This window comes from Tachypleus tridentatus, chromosome 13 (genome assembly GCF_004210375.1).
Source record: "Tachypleus tridentatus isolate NWPU-2018 chromosome 13, ASM421037v1, whole genome shotgun sequence".
In the NCBI taxonomy this organism is placed as follows: domain Eukaryota; kingdom Metazoa; phylum Arthropoda; class Merostomata; order Xiphosura; family Limulidae; genus Tachypleus; species Tachypleus tridentatus.
Window position 1 is genome coordinate 14,746,434 of NC_134837.1, and position 22,933 is coordinate 14,769,366.

At 36.4% G+C, this 22,933-nt stretch overlaps 1 protein-coding gene across 3 annotated transcripts in view; it reads right to left on the reverse strand.

Annotated features, from left to right (window-relative positions):
- Positions 1 to 289: 289 nt before the first annotated feature.
- Positions 290 to 22,933, reverse strand: part of LOC143239477 (repulsive guidance molecule A-like) — a 36,391-nt gene continuing 13,747 nt past the window's right edge. The window contains exons 1-4 of one of the 3 annotated variants that reach the window (XM_076480563.1): positions 22,436 to 22,865; positions 14,733 to 14,917; positions 7,538 to 8,046; positions 290 to 3,011 (exon numbers count right to left, since the gene is read on the reverse strand). In XM_076480563.1, coding sequence (XP_076336678.1) covers positions 2,361 to 3,011; positions 7,538 to 8,046; positions 14,733 to 14,838 — 1,266 coding nt within the window. In that variant the 5' untranslated portion in view covers positions 14,839 to 14,917; positions 22,436 to 22,865 and the 3' untranslated portion in view covers positions 290 to 2,360. Of the gene's footprint in view, positions 3,012 to 7,537; positions 8,047 to 14,732; positions 14,918 to 15,565; positions 15,733 to 22,435; positions 22,866 to 22,933 lie in introns of those variants that run through there. The other 2 variants (XM_076480564.1, XM_076480562.1) reach the window with 2 other exon arrangements.

Here is a 22,933-nt window from a genome sequence, read left to right on the forward strand (position 1 = left end):
CAGATCTTGGGGGGAAATTCTACTAGACGCCTTTTTATGTAATACTATTTGTTTCAGGTGTTCGCGTAAAGATACACGAAGCCTATCTGAACCAGCCGTCTCTAATAATTCTCATCTGGTAGACTAGAGGGAAGGTGGTTAGCCAATAGCACCAGCCACTAAGTCTTCGGTTATTTTCATCAAATAAGGGGGATGGAACCTGACCGTCAACAGGATACGAACTTAGGACCCTCGGAGTTGTAGTCCGACACACTAACAACGTGGCCACGCCCGACCCAGCATGATGCTGAATATTTTAATTAATTTGTTATTGTTTACACTGCCACGCCCGACCCAGCATGATGCTGAATATTTTAATTAATTTGTTATTGTTTACACTGCCACGCCCGACCCAGCATTATGTTGAATATTTTAATTAATTTGTTATTGTTTACACTGCCACGCCCGACCCAGCATGATGCTGAATATTTTAATTAATTTGTTATTGTTTACACTGCCACGCCCGACCCAGCATTATGTTGAATATTTTAATTAATTTGTTATTGTTTACACTGCCACGCCCGACCCAGCATGATGCTGAATATTTTAATTAATTTGTTATTGTTTACACTGCCACGCCCGACCCAGCATGATGCTGAATATTTTAATTAATTTGTTATTGTTTACACTGCCACGCCCGACCCAGCATGATGTTGAATATTTTAATTAATTGTTATTGTTTACACTGCCACGCCCGACCCAGCATGATGCTGAATATTTTAATTAATTTGTTATTGTTTACACTGCCACGCCCGACCCAGCATGATGCTGAATATTTTAATTAATTTATTATTGTTTACACTGCTACGCCCGACCCAGCATTATGTTGAATATTTTAATTAATTTGTTATTGTTTACACTGCCACGCCCGACCCAGCATTATGTTGAATATTTTAATTAATTTGTTATTGTTTACACTGCCACGCCCGACCCAGCATTATGTTGAATATTTTAATTAATTTGTTATTGTTTACACTGCCACGCCCGACCCAGCATGATGCTGAATATTTTAATTAATTTGTTATTGTTTACACTGCCACGCCCGACCCAGCATGATGCTGAATATTTTAATTAATTTGTTATTGTTTACACTGCCACGCCCGACCCAGCATGATGCTGAATATTTTAATTAATTTGTTATTGTTTACACTGCCACGCCCGACCCAGCATTATGTTGAATATTTTAATTAATTTGTTATTGTTTACACTGCCACGCCCGACCCAGCATGATGCTGAATATTTTAATTAATTTGTTATTGTTTACACTGCCACGCCCGACCCAGCATGATGCTGAATATTTTAATTAATTTGTTATTGTTTACACTGCCACGCCCGACCCAGCATGATGTTGAATATTTTAATTAATTTGATGTTTGACAAATTCCTCGGGAGTAAATTTCTTTTTACGCAGATTACACACGAATCTTAATTTATGTCTGCATATTGAAAGTAGAAATGATATTTTAGTTTTAGTAATAAACGATCTTATAATACTCTTTTTTGTTGTTTTTGTACATAATTAGACACTCAGTTTCGCTCTACAGCCTATTATGGAGTGTTGCACTAAGTAATCTAGAAATAAACGAAATAATAAACAATTAGTTAGATTTAGGTGAGTGATGTCGATTACTCTAACCGTACTTTTCTTATCGGAACACTACCGAAGAAGTCGTAAGGCGAAACGTTGAGAGTTCATTTAAATAGTTTCATTTAAACTCTTTTCCATTGTTCTTGACACTTAGAATAAAATAATAATAGTTTTTAACAGACGATACGTTTTGTCCTTTACAATTTGGAATACATTAATTAAATTGGAAGTTGACTGGAAATTTATATTGTTATAACACAACAAATTACAGTTTATCGTGAAGGTTGACTGTTTGATGTTTGTTAGAAGATACGGTTAATAAACAGATACCAGTTAGAAGACAACGATTTCGTGAAAGCGATGCTATGTCGACTCGCATCGACTGACAGGTACTGTAGTCACAAAAATTGTATTATAGTTCTAAACACTAGTTAAAACCAAAAGAAAGAGTGTGCCACGTGGCTATTAATGTCTCTTGTTGACCTTGTACATTGTAACATACTTCAAGTCATTCCTACTTCACTCTAGTTTTTGGCTTGCTAAAAATTTTTCTCTCTTGGGTAACATATTTACACTGTTTAGTGGCCACTTTGTTTCTTGGGTAACATATTTACACTATTTCGTGGCCATTTTGTCCCTTGAATAATATATTTACACTGTTTCCTATCTTAGATAATATATTTACAACGTTTTGCGGCCACTTCTCTTTACTTTACTCTGTCAAAAATGATACTTACACAGGTACTTTACAAAATGTCAAACATAAACATATTGCTATGGAAAACTGAACCAACGGCCGCCCGGGAGCGCTATTTTCTGGTGTTCCATGGTCGGAGTAGACAATAGTTTCTGGGAGCAAGTAGGTTCGATTGTTGCCCCTGGCAAAGGATGGGTTTAAATAGTAAAAGTCTCTTCGGGCATCGCTGGCTGCTTTACTGAAACTTTTGTCTCCTGTAGTTATCAAATCGAAAACACAGGCATCGAAGTAAAAGTCTGTGGCATTCCATTTTGTACACAAGTTTACCGCTTCCTGAACGGGCATTGCAACATGAACGAACTGGCCATAGTTTATAATTTCACGTTGTGGACAACCTTTCAAACACATTTGTAAGGCTTCACTTCCTTCACCTAGCTTTGCAATTTCCTCGGGTATTTTTATGGCAAAAGTAAGGTATTTCCCAATTTGTCTGATGATAATATGAGTCGACATGTGGCGGGCATGAATTTCGATATGTTTACCGGGTTCCTTCTCTTCAATGAAAACTGTGGCGTCGTTAACCATGCCATTGGTGCCGTCAACAAATGCCTTGGGCAAACTGTTCGTTTCGGCTTCATACGTTTTCTCTGTGGTACAGGGCTTGTGATCCCTTAACAGAACAGTAACCTAGAATACGGAAAACAACAATTCCCATTAGAAAACTTCTAGAAATCGTTTGTTGCAGGTGGGCGAACTTCATACGAAAATAACTGTAGTGAATCACCCACTATCAAAGTGTTAGTTGTTGTAAATGTCACAGTGTCTTTCTAGTTTCTTGAAAACTACACACAATAAAAGAGAAAACTACAGGTGTTCAGCCTATTGCTGAAAGCAAGATTCTATATCGTTTCACAGCTTGTATGTTAAAATATCAAGAACAATAGAAATAATATCTATAGTAATTTATTACGACTTAAATACTAACTAAACTAAATTTTGGTAAGCGATAAAACTTGTCTTCAGTGTATCCTACAAAATTATACAAGAACTGTATAATCTACTTCTGTGATAATTTTTACCATCACATTTTTACCTCCTACCAAGACTGTCAGCTTTCGATCATGTTAATGGCAGCTAGCGAGTCAAGAACAGTAACCACCAGGCCATGCCAGATTTTGTTTGTTGGTTTACTTCGAATTTTCGCGCAAAAATACAAGTGTTGTCTGGAATAGTAGTTCCAAATTTTAAACTGAGAGACTAGAGGAAGGTAACTAGTCAACAGTACCCACCGTCAACTTTAACAAAATAGAGGGATTTAATCACTTTTGTAACCCACCTATGGTACCAAAGTAAGGAACGCGCTACTTTGTTTTTTGGAACAGGACCAGAATTGTTGACCATCAAACTTACTGTTTCGCACGCAAAGCACTAGGCTGCGTCTCGCCCATATGCCCTTGTATAATAAGGCAGTGAAACTACAACGTGAAAATGTATTAAATAAATATTATCGATTTACTTACAAGAAGTAATTTTAAAGCCAAAAACTGACAAATTAATTCATAGAATTATATTTTTCGTACCCGTTTTTCCTATACAGTACGTATTTTGAAATGTCGAGTCATGTGAATGTAATTATACTGTTACAACAACCGTATGCTTAATTCATTTGGAAAATTATTCTGAGCTAACATTTGATACTCACTCACTTCTTATTTCCATTCGATGGCCTTTAGAATTTTTAATCTAACTTCATGCTACAAAATAAAAACCCACATTTTTTTTGTCATTTATATTATATCAAGTCACCATCAAACACTTTTACTACATAAATATATTTATTACATGAAAGTTCCGTTAAAGTGAAATAGCATACTATAAATGAAATACGTACTACCATAAATGATTATTTATAATGTGATTATTGTTATAAATGACACATTGTTTAATTCTTTTTCTCCACGCAGGTAGGTCGCTGAATTTCAAAGCATGACGACCCAGAAAACCTGAAATGCTGTTTCAATATCAAATAACGAAAATGGGAAAAGTAAAAAAAAGCACATGAGTGGCTTTAATTTTTTGTTTCAGTGAAACAGTAATTTTAACATTTCTTCTATCGCAGCAAATAAATATACAAAATTCGCTGTGCGAACTACATTTTATTTTCTAAGTTAAGAGCAGTTGCCTTTCTGAAACTATGGTACAAAAAACAAACTATATTAGTGGTTCTCAAACGTCCCATTCGTGGCGTGAACTGTTTACGTCAATAGCACCGGAACGAAATTAATATAAAAATTATAAAACCTGTAATGTCATCTTCGAAGTTTCTGTAGACGTACCAGCTTTAACGCTTGCAAGTTTTCTTTATTCCCGTCAAATTCACAATTAATCACACCATACATTCTTCAAGTTTGATTGTGCCAGAGAAAACAAAACAATTACCTCCTTCCCAGGGATGGGTAAGTGCTAAGGGATCTAATTTTCAATATTACTATTCTTTTTAATAATAAGGTCCGGTTTGTATTACAAAAGGAATCGACCTTGCACTAATTCCATCTTAAGCCTAACAGCATGCTTTATGGGTACCTGTGCCTAATTACAAAGCCCGGAGTTAAAAATGTACAACACGACACTCTACAAAGCAAATTATATCATTTACAATTGTTTAACATCTATTATATGACCCTCGCGTGACTTCATAGACAAAAATGAATGGCAGATAATACCGAACGATCAGATTACAATCTTAATTTGATGATTTGATTTTTTGTTTGCACAAAACGACACTAACAATAATTTTTTACTACAGACTACCATTCACTTTTAGTTAACGGTGCCAACCTCATATTTATTTAGCGATTAGGCTAAACGTGTAAATAGCGCATTAAAATTTGCTTTTGTCACTTTAGTTATCGATAGCAGTTAATTAGTTTTTGAAAACCCAGGGAAAACAAATTCATGCCTAAAAATTCTGATTAAGTATAATAACATTTAACGTAAACTATGTCAAGGGACGGAATAGTTTCGCTATTTTAAAATTATAAATTTGTTTAAGAAGTAAGCCTTAATTGCAAAAATAAACGTATATTTAGATTGATATTACGCCAGTTGCTTATAGTTTCTTACTTACGAAGCGCGCTGGAAGACATATAATTAAAAGATCAATCATTTCATAAATTGAATTTTCGTAGTTTATGATTAATTTTTAATTTACAACAAGCAGTGCATATAAACAAGAATAAAAATAAAAAAGTAAACTCCTCTTCCTTGTTCATGATACAAAATGCCTGTCCAATCGTTTAAGTTCCGTTTTTAACACATTGGTTTGAAAATCGAAAGGAAGGCCCATCTAGCAAACTTGACTGTATCAAACAAGGTCAAGGACTAGAAGAATATGTACAGGTACAGAAGAAGTACGTAAATGAATCGCTTAAAACCAGTAAGTGTGGGCGAAATAATAAAAAGAATAATGTTTTGCATTTTGGGGCCGTAGAAGCGTTAGAAAAGAGACAGTTAAATCCAACTGTTGAGTCAGATAAGAGTGGCATAATAATTGGTGGTGGATGATGTTTATCAACTGCTTTCCTCTAACCTATCAGTTTAAAATTATAGACGGCTTTGTGCAGCTTTGCAAACAATATCCCAAACAGTTAGAAAAAAAAAAGAACTTATCAAAGTGTCACAAGTGTTCATGATCTGTCATTAGCGTGAAACGTCTTAACTTGGGACAAGTGTTCGTGATCTGTCATTAGTGTGAAAATTTTACTTTAAAAATTATCAAGTTCCCATCCTACTTCCTTTAGTTTTTAGTTCACTTTAACACCAATAGGTATTAAGTAAAAGGGTGGCGGTTAGGAGCTTTGTAAGAAAATGATAAAACCTGTAAACCCTCCTTCGCCTTCGAAGTTTCTGCGGACATACATACACACTTAAACGCTTGTTAGTTTTTGTTCCTATGAAATTTATAATTAATCACACCACAGATTCTTCAATATAAATAGTTGTTATAATAATTGGGTCTGGGTTTTCCCTTCAAAACGGATCGATTTTGCAGTAATTAAAAGTTCAATCATTTTATGAATTCAGTTTTTGTAGTTTACAACAAGTAAAAAAGGTAAACTCCTGTACGAAAGTCTTGCTTGTTCATGGTACAAATGTTTGTCTAATCAGTTATTAAGTTCCGTTGTTAACACATTGGGTACGAAAATCGAAAGGAAGGCACATCCGGCAGACTTGACTGTATCAAACAAGGTCAGGGACTAGAATATGTAGGTGCAGGTACAGAAGAAAGTGCGTAAATGAATCGCTTAAAACCAGTAAAGTGTGGGCGAAATAATCAGTGAAGCGAACCCATGACAACAGCCTGCATGACAAAAAATATTATTTATGAAAACATGTCCGTGTGACGTATCCAAACAGTTATAAGGATCTGTCAAGCCATATACATTTTTACAACCTGTCGCCTGAAGAAAAGCGATTCCTTATTAGACACACAGTTTGAGTTTCCAGTTTTGTTCGTATATGCACCTTAAAAATCCCACGTTTATTGTATGTTTCTACATAACATAACAGGGCTGCCAAGGGGTCCGAGACATTTTGCCCCCCACCCAAAGTTGAGTGAAAACAATGAGTGGGAATTATATAACATAAGGCCGCCCCAATATATTATTTTTTTATACCTGTCTTGGTAATTAGCATTTGGTTAGGTATTAATTTAGAGCCAATTTGCCCTTGAATATTATAAACTATATGGCCCTTGTGTAAGGGAACTCCATATTTTAGGTTTGCACTGGGTCCCTTGTAAACTCTGGGTGTTCCTGTGACATAATAATTACAGTATCTATTATTAGGTTGTTCAAAACATAATGTCAGATTTAACTATTTAACTGTAATAAGAAATACAAAACATCAAAACGAACTATTGAACAAAATAAGAAACCAATGACTTGACACTTTTAACAATGAAAGAATTTGGCATTCTTACTTAAATTATGGCTAAACTTTCCATAAATCCTTTATGACCAAATTGTTGATAATTAAAAAATCCCTTCTTTTGTTTCCAATTTGCTATTTTATTAAGCCTTAATATTCACATAAATCATTCTTGTAAATAGTCTTTGAGATATCTTAATGTCATATCTAAGTGTCATTAATATGGTTATGTTACAAAAACGAATCAGTTAAAGCAATCAGATAAAAAAACATTTTCTGCTTACCTTTGTGGTACCTGTTGCTTTAGACCTTTCAGAAACTTGTTTGTTAGTTACTTGAACTGCTATATATGGATTGTCAATCAGTGGCCAAGCTCCTAAAGTTCTGCATGTCTGAAATTCATTATAAAAAGTCCGAAGATGTGGATCTCCAAACAGTCCACAATGACTGAACTCTACTGGACCAGAGTGACTGCCTCTGAACATACATTTGGAAGGAACCATCTGCTTTGGCTTGAAGGGTTGTTTCTGTGAATGCTCTGGCATTTCTTTTGCAGTGATAAGAGTGCAGTTTTTTTTGTCTAACCACTGCATTACTAGTGTATATATTGAATGGTAACTTAGATCACCACGACAACTTCGGGCTGTTGCCCTGATGCAGTCAGCATAACTATGTAAAACTGTACAGTAGTGGTAGTGAGAATAACTTAGGTCTTCTATGGGTAAGTCTGTCTGAGTCTGGACAGCCCGTCTAAACTGGATCGAACACAACTCAACCCTACAAGAAGAGGCAACTGGAAAAAAAATTTAATAGGTTTTCAAAGATGATTTTCTTGAAAAATATACAAAGTATGACATAGGCTGAAACTGATGTTTGAATCAGAAATTTATCTAACAATCTAACCTTTATCTACAAGCCCCAAGTTCATGAAAATAAGTCCATTACTTTCTCTGTAAACCCAAGGAAATACTAGAAGAAAAGATTTATACATAAAACTCGTATGATGTCATTAATGACAACTACACATTTCCTATCAGAGTCTATAATAAAATATTTATGTCATTCTATACTTAACCTAACAATTTAAAAGGGTATATTAATATTAAGGATATAGTTTGAATACCAAAACCCCTGTGCAGATAGCCCTAGAGTAGCTTTGTGCGAAATTCAAAACAAACAAAAACAAACCAAAACCCCTTGTGGTCAACAAATTATGTTCTGAGTCATCTCTTTCCATGTACTTTATTTTTGAACAAGCTTACGTTTCTGCCAATGATAGACTAAGTTTGTACTTATCTGGATATTAACAGAATGTACCAGATCATAAAGTATACTGATACAATAACTTTTGTTAACCTGAAGATGAAAACGTTGTTCTGTACTTTATTCTAATTAAAGTTTTAATACCCATACGAGCCATCTTTAGAATAGAAATAAAACAGGAGCCAGTACACTGCTCTCGTATTACTAAATAAAAGTAGAAAATAAAAAAGGCGAAATGCACCGTTTACTATAGAAATAGTCGTGCGGTGTAATAGCAATTTGATAAATATAATTATTATCAAAAAAAATCAATAATTCGTTCATGGATTATAATGAACTTCTCTTGCATTCAAAGGCAATTGGGGATATATCCATTGAGGTTACACCTTATGCAACATTAAATTAATCACAAGGAGTTATTCTTGAGAGGGATATGAAGAATATCCACAAGTCAGAGATTTTTGCTGCTTTCTCCACTCAAGCAGTTTATGCAGTGAGGCGTATCTCCATTTGCAAAGATGGAATTACGATGCCGACCAATATTCTCGTTCTGACATGTACATTACCACGTAAATCTGCCACCATCAAGGTAGGTTACCTTAATTGCAGGGAACAGCCATACATTCCAAACCCCTTCCGATGTTTCTGGTGTCAATGGTTCAGTCACTCAAAGATGTCATGTCCTGGTTCCTTGACATGTGTTCGTTACGATGGCAAGGACCATGATGCCTACGAATGTGAAACTGACTCTCATTGCATCAATTGCAATGGCTCTCACCCACCCTACTTTCGTTCTTGCCCCTAAATGGTTGGAAGAAAAAGAGGTGCAGCATTTGAAAACGATTCATAACATTACTTATCCTGAGGCTTGAAAGTTGCTGTCCACCACTTCATCTCGGACGTATGCTGCTGCACTTCATTCCACAACTACAGTGGGAGTGCAGGCAGATCTCTCTGTGCCTCCAAAAGAATCGTTCTCAAAACAAATGAAAAATATTTTGACTTCCATGGTTAAAAAACGTTGATGAATCCACTTTAACACCCATCCCTGTCCCTTATATAAATTCCAACAAATCCCAAGATCCATTTCCTTTCGTGCTGGGTACAGACTTTTCCTCGGATACATCTTCTCCCACCACAAGATGCAAAACAATTATTCGTTCACGTACTCAGTCACTGGAATCCCCTTCCAACAGCAAGGACTTGCTCATCGACCCAGGGCAGGATCTATGGAGGTCGATAGAGGCAGCAGTTACTAACTGTACTATACAAGCAGCTGCTCAATGTATTCCTAAAGCCTCGACACGTTTTCCACGATATCCTTGTCCGTGGTGAAATCCTGCCTGTCACATGGCACGGAAGGCTCAAAAAACGGGCCTGGGATACGTTCCGTAGATATCCCACACTTTCAAACCGCACTGCTTTCCAACGGGCCCGTGCACAGGCTAGGTGGGTAAGATGTCAAAGCCTGAAGGAATTTTGGATTAAGTTCACAACTAGCATATCTTCTACCACCAGTTCCAAGGTCATATGGGACAGGGTTCGAAAGGTCAGTGGGCACTACAATTCTATCCCCTCTCGATCTTACTCTCTGATGACCAAGAGGTAGCTGATACCCGGAGCATCGCCCGATATTCTAGGTGAAAGCTTTTCTCGGGTATCTAGTACTTCTGCTTCTTCCTCCACATTCTTATCCATCAAGACTCGGCCAGAGCGATCATCTCTTTCCTTTGAGGTAATTGTCTCTATGACTATAATCGTCCCTTTACACTTGTGGAACTCATGCTGGCTCTTCATCGATCTGGCAGTACATCAGTTGGACCTGATGATGTACACTATGAAATGCTGCACCATCTATCTCCTGCTTCTCTTGCTGTTCTTCTGAGTGGTTTTAACCAGATCTGGCAGGAGAATGTTTTTCCTGTTGCCTGGCACCAGGCTATTGTCCTACATTTTTGAAGGATCCCTAGATTCCTTCAAACTACCATTCAGTTGCTATGACGAGCGATCTCTGTAATACCTTAGAGAGGATGGTTAATGCTCGTCTTTGGTTCCTCGAATTAAACAACCTACTCTCGCCCAACCAGTGTGGGTTCCGATGACAGTGACCCACCATGGACCACCTGATTCAACTTGAAACGTGAATCAGAGAAGCCTTTCTCAAACGACAACATCTTGTATTAATATTCTTTATCTTTGAGAAGGCTTATGATACAACATGGAGGTATGGCATTTTGCGGGACCTCCATATATATGGGTTGCGTGACTATTTGCGCATTTTTATTAAAATTTTTTAATGGACAGGAAATTCTAAGTTCGAGTGGGTTCGACACTTTTCCGTTCTTTTCTACAGGTACTTGGAGTCCCTCAAGGCTGTGTTTTGAATGTCACACTTTTCAATATAAAAATTAATGCCATCATTGAACAACTCCCTCTCACTGTTGTAAACAGGCTATATGTCGACGGCTTTTACATCTCATGTCAATTGTCGAACATGAGGTACATTGAGCGGCAGCTACAGGTTGTCCTGAATCGTTTACTGAAGTGGACCACAACAAATGGCTATAACTTCTCTCTTTCTAAAACCGTTTGCATGCACTTTTGCCGCCAACGGGGTATTCATCCTGATCCTGAACTCTGTATTGGCGAAGTTCTGCTGCCTGTGGTACCTGAGACAAAGTTTTTGGGGCTTATCTTTGACCATAAGCTGACCTTTACATAACACATCAGGCAGATACGGGTCATATGTACAAGTGCAGTGAACATTCTCTGTTTCCTCTATTCCACCACTTGGAGAGCGGATTGATGTTCTACGCTAGAGATATATCATGCTCTTATTCGATCGAAAGTCGACGAGGGATCACTATTCATCATCAAGGACTTTGGCTCTACACTGGGGCTTTCCACTCTTCCCCAGTTCAGAGTTCATACATCGAGTCTCATGAACCTTCTTTGCTCCTCCACCATTTGCAACTGTCTTTACTATATGCTTCAAAACTTCTTTCCTTACCAAAGTATCCCACCTGGGGTTGTGTTTTCCTTCCTCGATGGGCCATACTTTTTCAGAACAGATGATCTGTCATTGCTCCTTTTGGCCTTCGTCTCCAGGCGCAGTTGTATGAATTGGGTCTGTCCTTGGATAACATTGCTGTATCCTCTGGTCAGCCCATCCTAACATGGCTTCTTACAGTCCCAAAATGTGACCTTTCTTTAAGTCATCTGAGAAAAGCAGATACTCCCAATTGGAAATACCGTCTGCTATTTGCTGAAATCAGGTGACTGTGTGGGCTGTGCCATGGTTTGTTGTAGTTCGGAAAATCTCTACAGTTTCTGTGTTCACTGCTGAACTGTACGCCATTTCTCTTGCCCTGGATCACATAGAAGCTAAGCAGTACTCAAACTGCACTATTTATACTGACTCGCTTTGTTCTCTATTGGTCTTGGAATCGTTTCATGTTAGTTCACACCCTGTTCTTTCCAATATTCAAAACCGACTGGCCCATTTCTCTTTAACATGTACTTCTATCCAGTTTTCTGGATACCGGGCTACGTTGGTATTCGCGGGAACGAGCTCGCTGACACCGCAGCTAAGTCTATCTCTCTAGCACAATCACCACTGTGCCTGTCCCATACATGGACCACGATCCTGTATTCAAGGCTCGGCTCCATGCCAGCTGGCAGTCGACTTGGAGTGAACAACGCGAAAACAAGCTTTTCCAAATGAAACCCTATATTTGACTTTGGCCGTCTTGCTTCCGTAAGGATGGGAAGGAGGAAGCTATTCTAACTAAACTACACATTGGTCAGTGTTTTAACTCATCATTTTCTTTTATCACTCAGGTCACAATAAGCCACATTTTACTTTCTTGCCGTCATTACGACTCTCAACGACGGCACCATTTTAAAACGTGTTCTGTCCCAAGGTTTGTCCATAACGTTAGACAGTGTTATTGGTGATGGTGACACTGTCCACCTTGGTAATGTTTTTAGTTTCTTAAAGTCCATTAATCTTTTAATGCCATTTAAGTTTTTTAATTTATACATTACACCTTTTTAATGTGATTCCCTTTTAAGTATCAAAGTTCATCTAGTTCGATTTGAAATAAGAAAATGGCCGTAACGTTAAATAACTCGAAACCAGGACTGAAAAGGCCAACTTCAGGTGACTAACGCTGCTGTTTGAACTACCTGTTAGTCATCCTAGTGGGTTATTATTAATATTTTGCTACAAGTCTTTTAAAACTTTTATTACTTTTTGAAAATGGCCATAACATCAAATAACTCGGAACCAGAACTGGTTCTATAGAAAAAAACCTGAGTTGGGTTTTCTTTCAAGGTCTGTTAATCCTTTATAGAAAAGGCTTGATTTGGTTTTTCTTTCAAGATCTCTTCAACGTTCTCTATAGAAAAGGCCTGATTTGGTTTTTCTTTTTAAGGATATCTTCAACATCCTCTATAGAAAAGGACTTATTTGGTTTTTCTTTCAAGAGCTGTTCAACATCCTGTATATAAAAAGCCTGACTTGATATTTCTTTCAGGATCTGTTCACCATCACCTACAGAAATGACCTGATTTAGTTTTCTGTGAGAGAAAATCTTCTCCAAGAATGTGTATATACACTTTGTAAATGTGGTATCAATTTTTATTTTGTGACATTTTGTTTCAGGGTATCATATACTTCTGCCCAAGATGAACTGATGTAAATTAGAGTTATCACCGATATTTCTGTAAACTAAAGTCATAACATCTCATAGATTTCAAACTTTGAACAATAAGTTTTCAAAAAAATGTTTTATCCTATGTTATGAACCAGTCAGGAGCTGTGAATGAAAATACTGCAGGATAAATATAGCTCAGAGGAGCATTTAGAAACAAATGTCTTTCTAAATACATTATAGAGAAACCGTGGCTTACAATAAGTCGAATCTATGGTTAACTAGTTTGTGTAGTAGGAAACAGAATTTACATATATAAAGAGCTAAACTTATTTTCCTTTTCTCTACAGTTTACCATCTTCATATGAACAGTCAAGAACTTATTAAATCCTCGATATGCGGCGTAAGTAAAACAAGCATGTACAGATGTCGGCATCTCTCTAACACACCAGAAAGCTGGTCTAATTAACATTTGAATTAATAAACACTCAACACTTGAGAATCATCCACTGTCCGATATACTACAAAGTGATATATGTGTTAAATTGAATTTTTGTTTGACACTGGGGATTTTCTTCCTTACGCCATTAAGGTAAATTCTGACGTTGGTTTTAGACAATGAATTTTACGCTGTGTATTATCAAGATTGTTATCATTTCTATCCAGCAGTTAGGTCCAATTTGCATGCAGTGTTTGAGGTTTGTTTCTATTACTAGGCTTTCTTCCGGTTTAACTATATATACGCACGCAATTACAAGGTTTAATGGCATTTGTGAAGTTTCAAAACTTTGTGGATGTTTCTGTCCTGTAATAAGCAATGGCACGTAGTTTCTAGCTGGTAACTTGTCAAAAGTGTTTCCGTTTCTGGAAGTCTTAAGATTCAAAGATTCACAGAAAAGTACTGCTATCACAATTTGTGTTTACAACATACCTTACGTAGATAGACCTTTTCTTTAAAATCAAAAACTACAATTATTAGCACAGTTAGCTTCAATGTCAAAGCCTTAAGGGTAGAAAGAGTATGTATGTATGTATGTATGTTTTGAATTTCGCGTAAAGTTACACGAGGGCTGTTTGCGCTAGTTGTCCCTAGTTTAGCAGTGTAAGACTAGAGGGAAGGAAGCTAGTCATCACCACACACCGTTAACTCTTGGGCTACTCTTTTACCAAAGATTAGTGGGATTGACCGAACATTATAACGTCCCCACGGCTGAAAAGGCGAGCATGTTTGGCGCGACAAGGATGCGAACCCGGGACCCTCAGATTACGAGTGGCATGCCTTAACACGCTTGATGTTTGATGTGACTGGGATTCGAACTCTTGACTCTCGGATTAGGAGTCGAGTGCCTTGACCACCTGGCCATGCTGGGTCGGTAAAAAGAGCAGGGTTTAAAACGGTCACCCCAGTATCTTTACACAATACGCCAAGTTTATAATATTATGTTTGTAAATTGTAGTTCAAAAATTGTGCTACGCAAACTAGGTCTCGTAAAAACACAACAGCTGTTATATTACACTTTCTTGTTTGAATCAATATTAAAAGCAAAGGTTCATTTCTTACCTGTATTTTCAAAGCTGCTGGCTAGTATGAGGAAAATAATGAACAAAGACAAAAAGGTCAATCTGATGGTCAATAACGGGCAGTCGCCGATGAACCTCGGCCCCATTACCACCCATGAAGCGGGGTTGCGGCGGCGTTGTGCTATGTAAGGAAGAAATGTTTCTTTACGTCTCCGCTTGAAGTTGCTGTAGACATAAATAAATCAAGAATATTTGAAAAACAGTCCTCGTACGATGACATTCCTTTATGTCAATTGGTTATTCTTCTTTTAAAAATATCTTATGTTTTTCTTACAGACAGTAGTATGTTGACTTTTTATCGGCAAATATAAATAAACTCACAGCTAAAAACCACTACATAACGTAAATGCGCGATGCTGTACATGTGCGTTCAGTTGCCAAAGCCTTTGAACGATACGCATACGTTAAAATTTTCCACGCCTTAATTACTGCGCAAGCGCCCTAAGCTGTGTATTGATTGGACGAGTAGACCGGTTTCTATAGGAATAAACGATTGTGACCTCTTGTACTTGATGGCGGCGGCTAGCATCAAAAAATGCAGAAGCCAAGTGGATCATGTTTAACAAACCTATAGACAAATTAAATCACACCTTCGGTAAAGATACTGTCGATACCAATATTCGACAGTGTCTACCATTACTTTAGTCGATTATAAAATATGCCTAAATACCTCGTTCCTCGTCAGCTTGTACACAATAATAAAATTGATTTAATCTGATATGTAACTTTTAATTATTAGGACTAAACAAAAAACTGTAACATTGTATCACATTATTTAGAGAAAATAGCAGCTTGATTAGAACTACTTCTTACCTGATTATGACACTGCACGTGGTTGAAATGTTGTACTTATTGAAATGAAAACTGTAAAAGTTGCTCTTATTGTATTTTTAGAATATCATTATTTCCCTTTTTGTTTTTGATGGGAAGGAAAACCGCACCTATTTAATTATGGTACTTCTTTATTTTACTAATTTTTTTAACAAAACTGACACTCGACATTTCTACAAAGCAACTTGTGCACAATATGAATTTTGTAATATAATTATTGTTTTATGGCGAATTTTGGGCAATTTTTCAAATAACTTGCTTTCTCAAGGAAATTTGATGGCATGGAATGTGCGTTTTCTTACAGCAAAGCCACATCGGGCTCTTCTGAGTTTACCGAGATTAATCGAAACCCTGATTTTAGCGTTATAAATCCGTGGACTTACCGCTGTACCAGCGTGGTGCTGATGGTATGGAAAGAATAGTTGTTTACTAAATTGTTATCAACACAACCCAAGGAAAACAAATGTTAACGTATTGGAGTTTGGAGTTTCATATTTAAAATATGTATAGTATGAATGGAGAGTTAAAGTATTAGTATATAACCAAGGACTATACTCGATGTAATATTTACTTTAATTTCTGATTAGTATTAACTGTAATTACTTGAAAATAAAACTATATTTTATATCTGAGACCTAGAAGGAGGGCATGCACTATCTAGGCCTACCGTAAGTTAATTGGTAAATAACATGGAAACCATTTACAGACGGGTTTGTACTAAAAAGTTGTAAATACGAAGAAACGCGTTTCGTTAGCGATCGGGTTCTACATTTTTGGCCGTAACAAATATTTAGATTCAGGAGCCACAATAGATGTATTACTACACAAGATGTTCGATACACGGTCTGCTTTTTTATATTTTTAAGAAGAGACTACGCAGACGTTTCTTTAGGTATGTAGGCGTATATTCAACGAGAAGTCTAAGCTATGAAAGTACTTGGTGTTGATGCAGCAGCTAGCTAAAGTAATGAATGGTTACACCTTGGCGCTTATTTTATTAGCGTCATAACCTTGAACTGCACTACGGGAGGGTGTTACGTTTCGCGCCTCTGTAGCCTAGACTCACAGCTGCAAATTGTTATTGGTTGGACTTCACTAGCTTTTAAAAATATAGCTTGTTTATGGCAGAGGTATTCTAGTGCTGAGCTAAAATGGTCGTTTCTGTACTTTTTTTTTTTCCAACGATTTAATTCTTATGGCTGTGAAGCAAGAAAGATCGTTGAAACCTCCGACTTATCCTTAATTTTTTAAAATTATTTTTCCATAAATTGAGTAAAGGCACCCCTTGATTTCACGAATTATAATGTATTAAAAAAAACAACAACAAAACCTACAGGTGACACGTGCTCTGCCATAGTGTTTTCATCGTAACTATTCAAATATTGGGCACCAAAGTTATAGCAATATGTGAAATTTGTTGTTGTCTGCGCAAAGCTACATAGTTATATGTGCTGTGCTCACCACGGATATCGAAACCCTGTTTTAAGTTTTATAAGGCTTCACGCGTTCTGCTGAGCCACCAGGAGAAGGGAAAAGATCACTCACCAAAATTATATGGACAAACATTTAATAGAAATTGCAGCCTATAGCACTCGACTTTATCTGATTGTTATACTTTTAACACTAGTTAGTTTAATTTTTATTTTTGGTCGATAATTGCTTCTATATTTAATAATTCATAATAATTTTATATCCTTCTCTCTATAATTAGTATTTTATACTGAACATTAAAACAAGTAATGGATGAGTACACATTTATGTTTTCATGCATAAGGTTTCATGTATTGTTGTTTTCTCGTTGTAAGATATTTTTAATAATAAAAATTCCATGCCAGAATCTGAGCTTTGTTTCAACTTGGGATATGCTTATAACTTGCCTTTACCTTAAACATTACAGAATTCTAGGAAAAGCAACCTAACTTAGTACTTAGTCTATATAAAGAAAACAAGTTGTTAAACAGTATAAAAGGTAGCATGTTTAAGGGATAATCTTTACTAGTTGCGTGAAGGTTAGCTATGCCTTTTGGCGAGATAAGGATATTGCAGCTTGGAAATCTGGAGGAATTTCTACATGAATGTATCATACGAAATTTTTGCTTGTTCCCGGATTAGCAACGACTTAAAAATGAAAGAGAAATTATTTCTTGTTCCAGTAACCGAAAGCACCATTCCCGGTTTACCTATTTAGCTCACAATAAAGGCGGGTTGAGTGAGTTCTTTGTTCACATTTTCGTACGAGTATCTTTTCAGTCTACGGTTTTTATCAACTTAAAACTTCTCTATTCTTCTTTGGTGAAAAATAAAAAGATGATTAAGACTGTTAGTCAAGAGTTTAAGTTCTTATTTATGACACTGCTGTGGCTCATAACTTCAACATTGTAATTAGGATGTTAGAGACCGCAAAATGGTAAGTTCAGTTATGTTAGTGAAAGTAGGCCTAGCAAGTTTCAAATTTGATGACACGAACAACTAGAAAGTTCGAGGAGTATTGACAGTAGAATACAAATCAGTGAAGCATATTGTCACTATTCATTACTTTCTGTTGGTATAGGTAGTAGTTAATCAGTCCATTTTACTAGTCTCGATTAAATATTTGAATCAGCGTCAGTTATCCGTTACTCCATTGTTATTTTTGTATTATTCGTATTACAGTTAGCTTGGTATTTTCGTTTGAATGTCATTTGTTAATGCAGGTCTACAAGAAACAACAATGTACAAGCATGTAAAAAGGCTACAAAATAAATAATTAGTTTTTGTCATTAAGTGAACTGTACTGCGAATTATTTTCACCGAATAATTAAAACGAAAACAATCAAATAAAATAAAAGCGTTATAACAGTACGATATATTCTCCTTTTTTATTTTAATTATTTAACATTTGTTTCTTTGCTTTAACCGAGTCCAACATATAAATTTTCACACTAGTGTTAACTAGTGTTTACTACACTATATCTGCTACATCCAGTCCTATGAGGCCGTTCGTTCAGTTCCTGTGCTCACCAGGGCGGCTGGGATATAACAAATATAGGATTGTTGAGTCGCTATTTATATGATCACATTACTTGAACAACAGTTTTTTTATGGTATGAAAGAGATTAAGTTGGTGAAGTGAAATACTTACAAAGTTCATATTATAACAAGTACAGAATACAATTAGTGGTTCATCTGGCTCGGGCCCGGCATGGCCAGGTGGGTTAAGGCGTTCGACTATTACTCTGAGGGTTGCGGGTTCTAATCCCCGTCGCACCAAACATAGTCGCCCTTTCAGCGGAGGGGGCGTTATAATGTTACGGTCAATCCCACTATTCGTTGGTAAAAGAGTAGCCCAAGAGTAGGCAGTGGGTGGTGATGACTAGCTAGCTGCCTTTCCTCTAGTCTTACGCTTCTAAATTACGGGCGGCTAGCGCGGATAGCCCTCATGTAGCTTCGCGCGAAATTAAAAAAAAACAAAGAAAACATCATCTGGCACTGCAGAGTCCTCTTATGTTATTTATTGAAGTTAGCCTTTGTTTAAAGGAATTATGTTTAGGAATTATTAAAAACAGTATTTTTCTGTTAACCTAGACTGTAAGTAAAAACTTTTCATGTTTTACCTGTGTAAAAGTTCACATATCTGACCTTATCTAGATATGAAATTAGCTTGTACCTCCGTCGGCGGCTCAGCCGTAACTCTCTGGACTAAATATCGGTGGGCATAGCACAGACAGCCCATTGTGTAGCTGCACGTTTAACAACAAACAAGTAGCTTTAGTGACTTGCCTAAAGGATTACGTGAGTTTAACGTGATTTAGCCTGTAAACGCCGACGAAAAAAAATATATAGAGAAAAGTACACCGCCCAGTAAATAACTCTGACGAAGAAACTATATAGAGAAAAATACCCTGCCCAGTAAATAACTCTGACGAAGAAACTATATAGAGAAAAATACCCTGCCCAGTAAATAACTCTGACGAAGAAAATATACAGAGAAAAGTACGCTACCCAGTAAATAAATCTGACGAAGAAAATGTATAGAGAAAAGTACGCTGCCCAGTAAATAACTCTCTCTTCTGTTTTGCGTGGTATTAAATTTAATTAATTTTACCTTGTTAGATTTAACTCTGCACGACACATTTGTCTGTAACAGCTATGGGTTTGTATTAAAGAAGCTCTGTGTGGTAGTTACTATAGTTCTATGTGCCAGGAGTATGCAAGTGGACTGTTCGTGTTTGACATTTCAAGCAACCATCAATCTTCCGACGTTAGGCCTAAGGAAACCGGTCCCTAATGCTAAGATCGATTATCCGAGACAGTCGTAGGAACGGGTCGATATTGTGAACCTTTCCCGTTTGTTTTCACCGTCGTGTAATGATCCAAACAAGTGAGGCTCTAAGCATCATTCGGCTGAGAACCGTCCATTTTGATGAAGTTTGATAATGGCTTAAATAAAGCGGAAGACAAGACGAAGCGTTAACGATTTTCATACGAAACGGAACTTTATTGATAAAATTCTCATGCGAAATATTTTCACTCGCAATAAACTGTCTGATGGATAATTATTTTGTTTGTGTTGATGGAACATATTAAACAGTATACGCATTTATATATAACTGGTAAAATATAACTGAATACAATTTTTTAATCTACAGATACGATAGGCTAAAATAAGCAAATATATACCTCTTTATTATTTTATTATAAATGCTTATATAGAAAAGTCGATGTTTGTAACCACGTTTTTGACTGAATAACGAGGGCGAATGTATGTTGAAGAAAATTGTACAAGAACACTCAGTGTTATAAGAACACGTTTTCTGTCTTTCCCCTATTGACCCCAGCCACCCTCTATGGAGGGGGAGGAAAACCAGCCGTCACCCCATGTCAGAAGTTTCCAGACGCACCCTCGAGCATAGTTAACAAACAATCAACAATGAGCTCAAAAAAAAAAAAAAGTATATAATATGAGGCGACATCTAACGGAATCGGCATGAACTGCACAATTATAATTTCACGTTATCTTCCCGTGTTGTGCACAGTATACACAGCTCGTATATTTTTGTCTTAACAGCAGATAAACAATGGTTATCCATACAAGAATAAGAAACTTTTAAGAAGTTAATTTTGAATAAAGGAACACATTGACAAAGAAATATGTGTCAACAATAAAGTAAAAAAATCAAACTATCCAATAAAAACTTGTATGTTGATTACTAATTCTACATCTGAAAGAAACATTATCTCTCAACGTACGAGGCAGTATGAATGAATAGTATTAATATTAGCTTTCTATCGAAACCAAAACTAAACCTGGTGCTGAAACTATAATTTATTGCTTACAAATATTATAATGCATTATTTCATCAGTTGTTATATAAATATAATAACACTGCCTGTTTGTTTTATGTCCATGTGACTAAAAATATAAATATAACAGTACTGTATGTTAAATAAAATATATATATATATATATAAACGGCTGGTTTGGGTTGAGAAAATATTTTATGTAGAGGAGCGAACAAAGTTTCAACCTTGTTCGGCCATCGTAAGATTCACCATTGATTAGTACTGTATGTCCACGTAACTACATATTTGTATAAAGATAATATAAATGTCTGTTGTATGTCCATGCAACTAATCTATATAAATATAACACTACTGTTGGTAAGAAGGTTGATTAAGTCCATGCAGGGATACATATAAGTTTTCGGTTTTATGTTTTGCGGTTTTTATGGGCGTTTTTGTGTTTTTTACTATTTCACCTCCTGTGGATGGATTTACATCAGATTTGATAAGAAGGTCTGTGGGTCTATGGGATACACGCAAACTTATGGTTTCTTATTTTGCGGTTTTTATGGCGCTTTTTGTTTTTGAAAATTACATGTAAAGGAAGTAAATTTTCATGTGTTAAGATAAACCTTTAGTAACCATAATTTACACAATTTCCGACCAGGGTCGAGTACTCTAGTTAGTGGTGTTAATTAAAGTGAAACTGTTATAAGGAGTTTTGTTTGGAATTTAGCACAAAGCTGTACAACGGTTCTTGCGGTTAGAGTCCTCAGACATACTGCTGTGCCACTGGAAGTCCATTATCAAGAGAACAATTACATTTAGCAAAGAATGACAGATATTTAGTTGTCTGTTTATCAATGTGATTGTTTTTTATTTATCTACTAAAATAGAAATATCACTAGATTAATATAATATCGTGGAAAAATTCCGAATTTGATGCAAATATTATTTTAAGTAGAATACAAAGTTTCTAATTCGTTTCTTATATATACCTATCGCAGATTATAGATTAATCGATTCTTCCTGTTGATAGAGGTCGCGCTTTTCAACAGCACGACGAAAAAGCGGTGACGTAACAACTATCATGTGATGTGATATGTTGTATACAACGTAACTGTGACAACTAAAAACCTCTTCATCTTCAGTTACCGTACCAATATCAAGGCTTTGCTATCATCAAGTTAAGCCTAGTAAAGTAACTAGATGTACCTAGCTGCACTATATTAAAGACAAAGTATGGTTAAAGCAAATATAATTATACTTTAAGAAGCAGATCTGGTTGGACCAAAATATTTACTGTGCTGTTAATTTAATTAACGTCACCCCCTCTCCGGTTCAGAGCAAGAATTAATGCTCTATAAAAGTTGTCAAACTATTTTTACAGAGTGGTTGTGGTTAAAACTGATTAGTCTGATATACGTCTGTTTACGTATTTGGTCGATACAAATCAACTGTCTGTAGAATTTTTGTTTCATGTCCAATGTTTTTTTGTCCTTCTCACTTTGCTTCAGTCAATAACCATTTGTCAGGTAAATTTAGTTTACACACTAAACTTTAGCGATAACTACATGCTATATGGCAAACCTGAGCTACAGATGTAATAGACTGAATATTACAGGTGTTTCTTCGTTGGAGAGGTCGTGTTGGATTTTCCTTTCGTGGACGAGGGACAATGGCATGACAACAGCACACTAAACTCCACGTGACTGAGTTGTAAGTTTCTAAAACGTGTCTGCAATAAACCAAAACTGCAGACTTCGTTCACCACGAGAGAACGTGTTAACCTTTTTAATGTAAAGATCGTGGTGCAATTTTGTGAACAGTTGTATAGACTTTAAACGTAAGTCGACTGAAAACAATAGATATTTATGAATTATTCGAGACCGGAATGCAAAGTTTAACCAACAGTGGCGTGAAGATCAGACAAGAAGTTCGCCCATCCGAGGCAAGAAGACGCGGGAGTAATCTTTCGCTATGTCGCGGTTTCAAAGGTAGCTGGTGGACTGAGTACACCACTACATTCACATCGTGAAATATGAAGGGTGAGGTGAATATGTTTGAAGCTGATACCCTGTTTAGCAC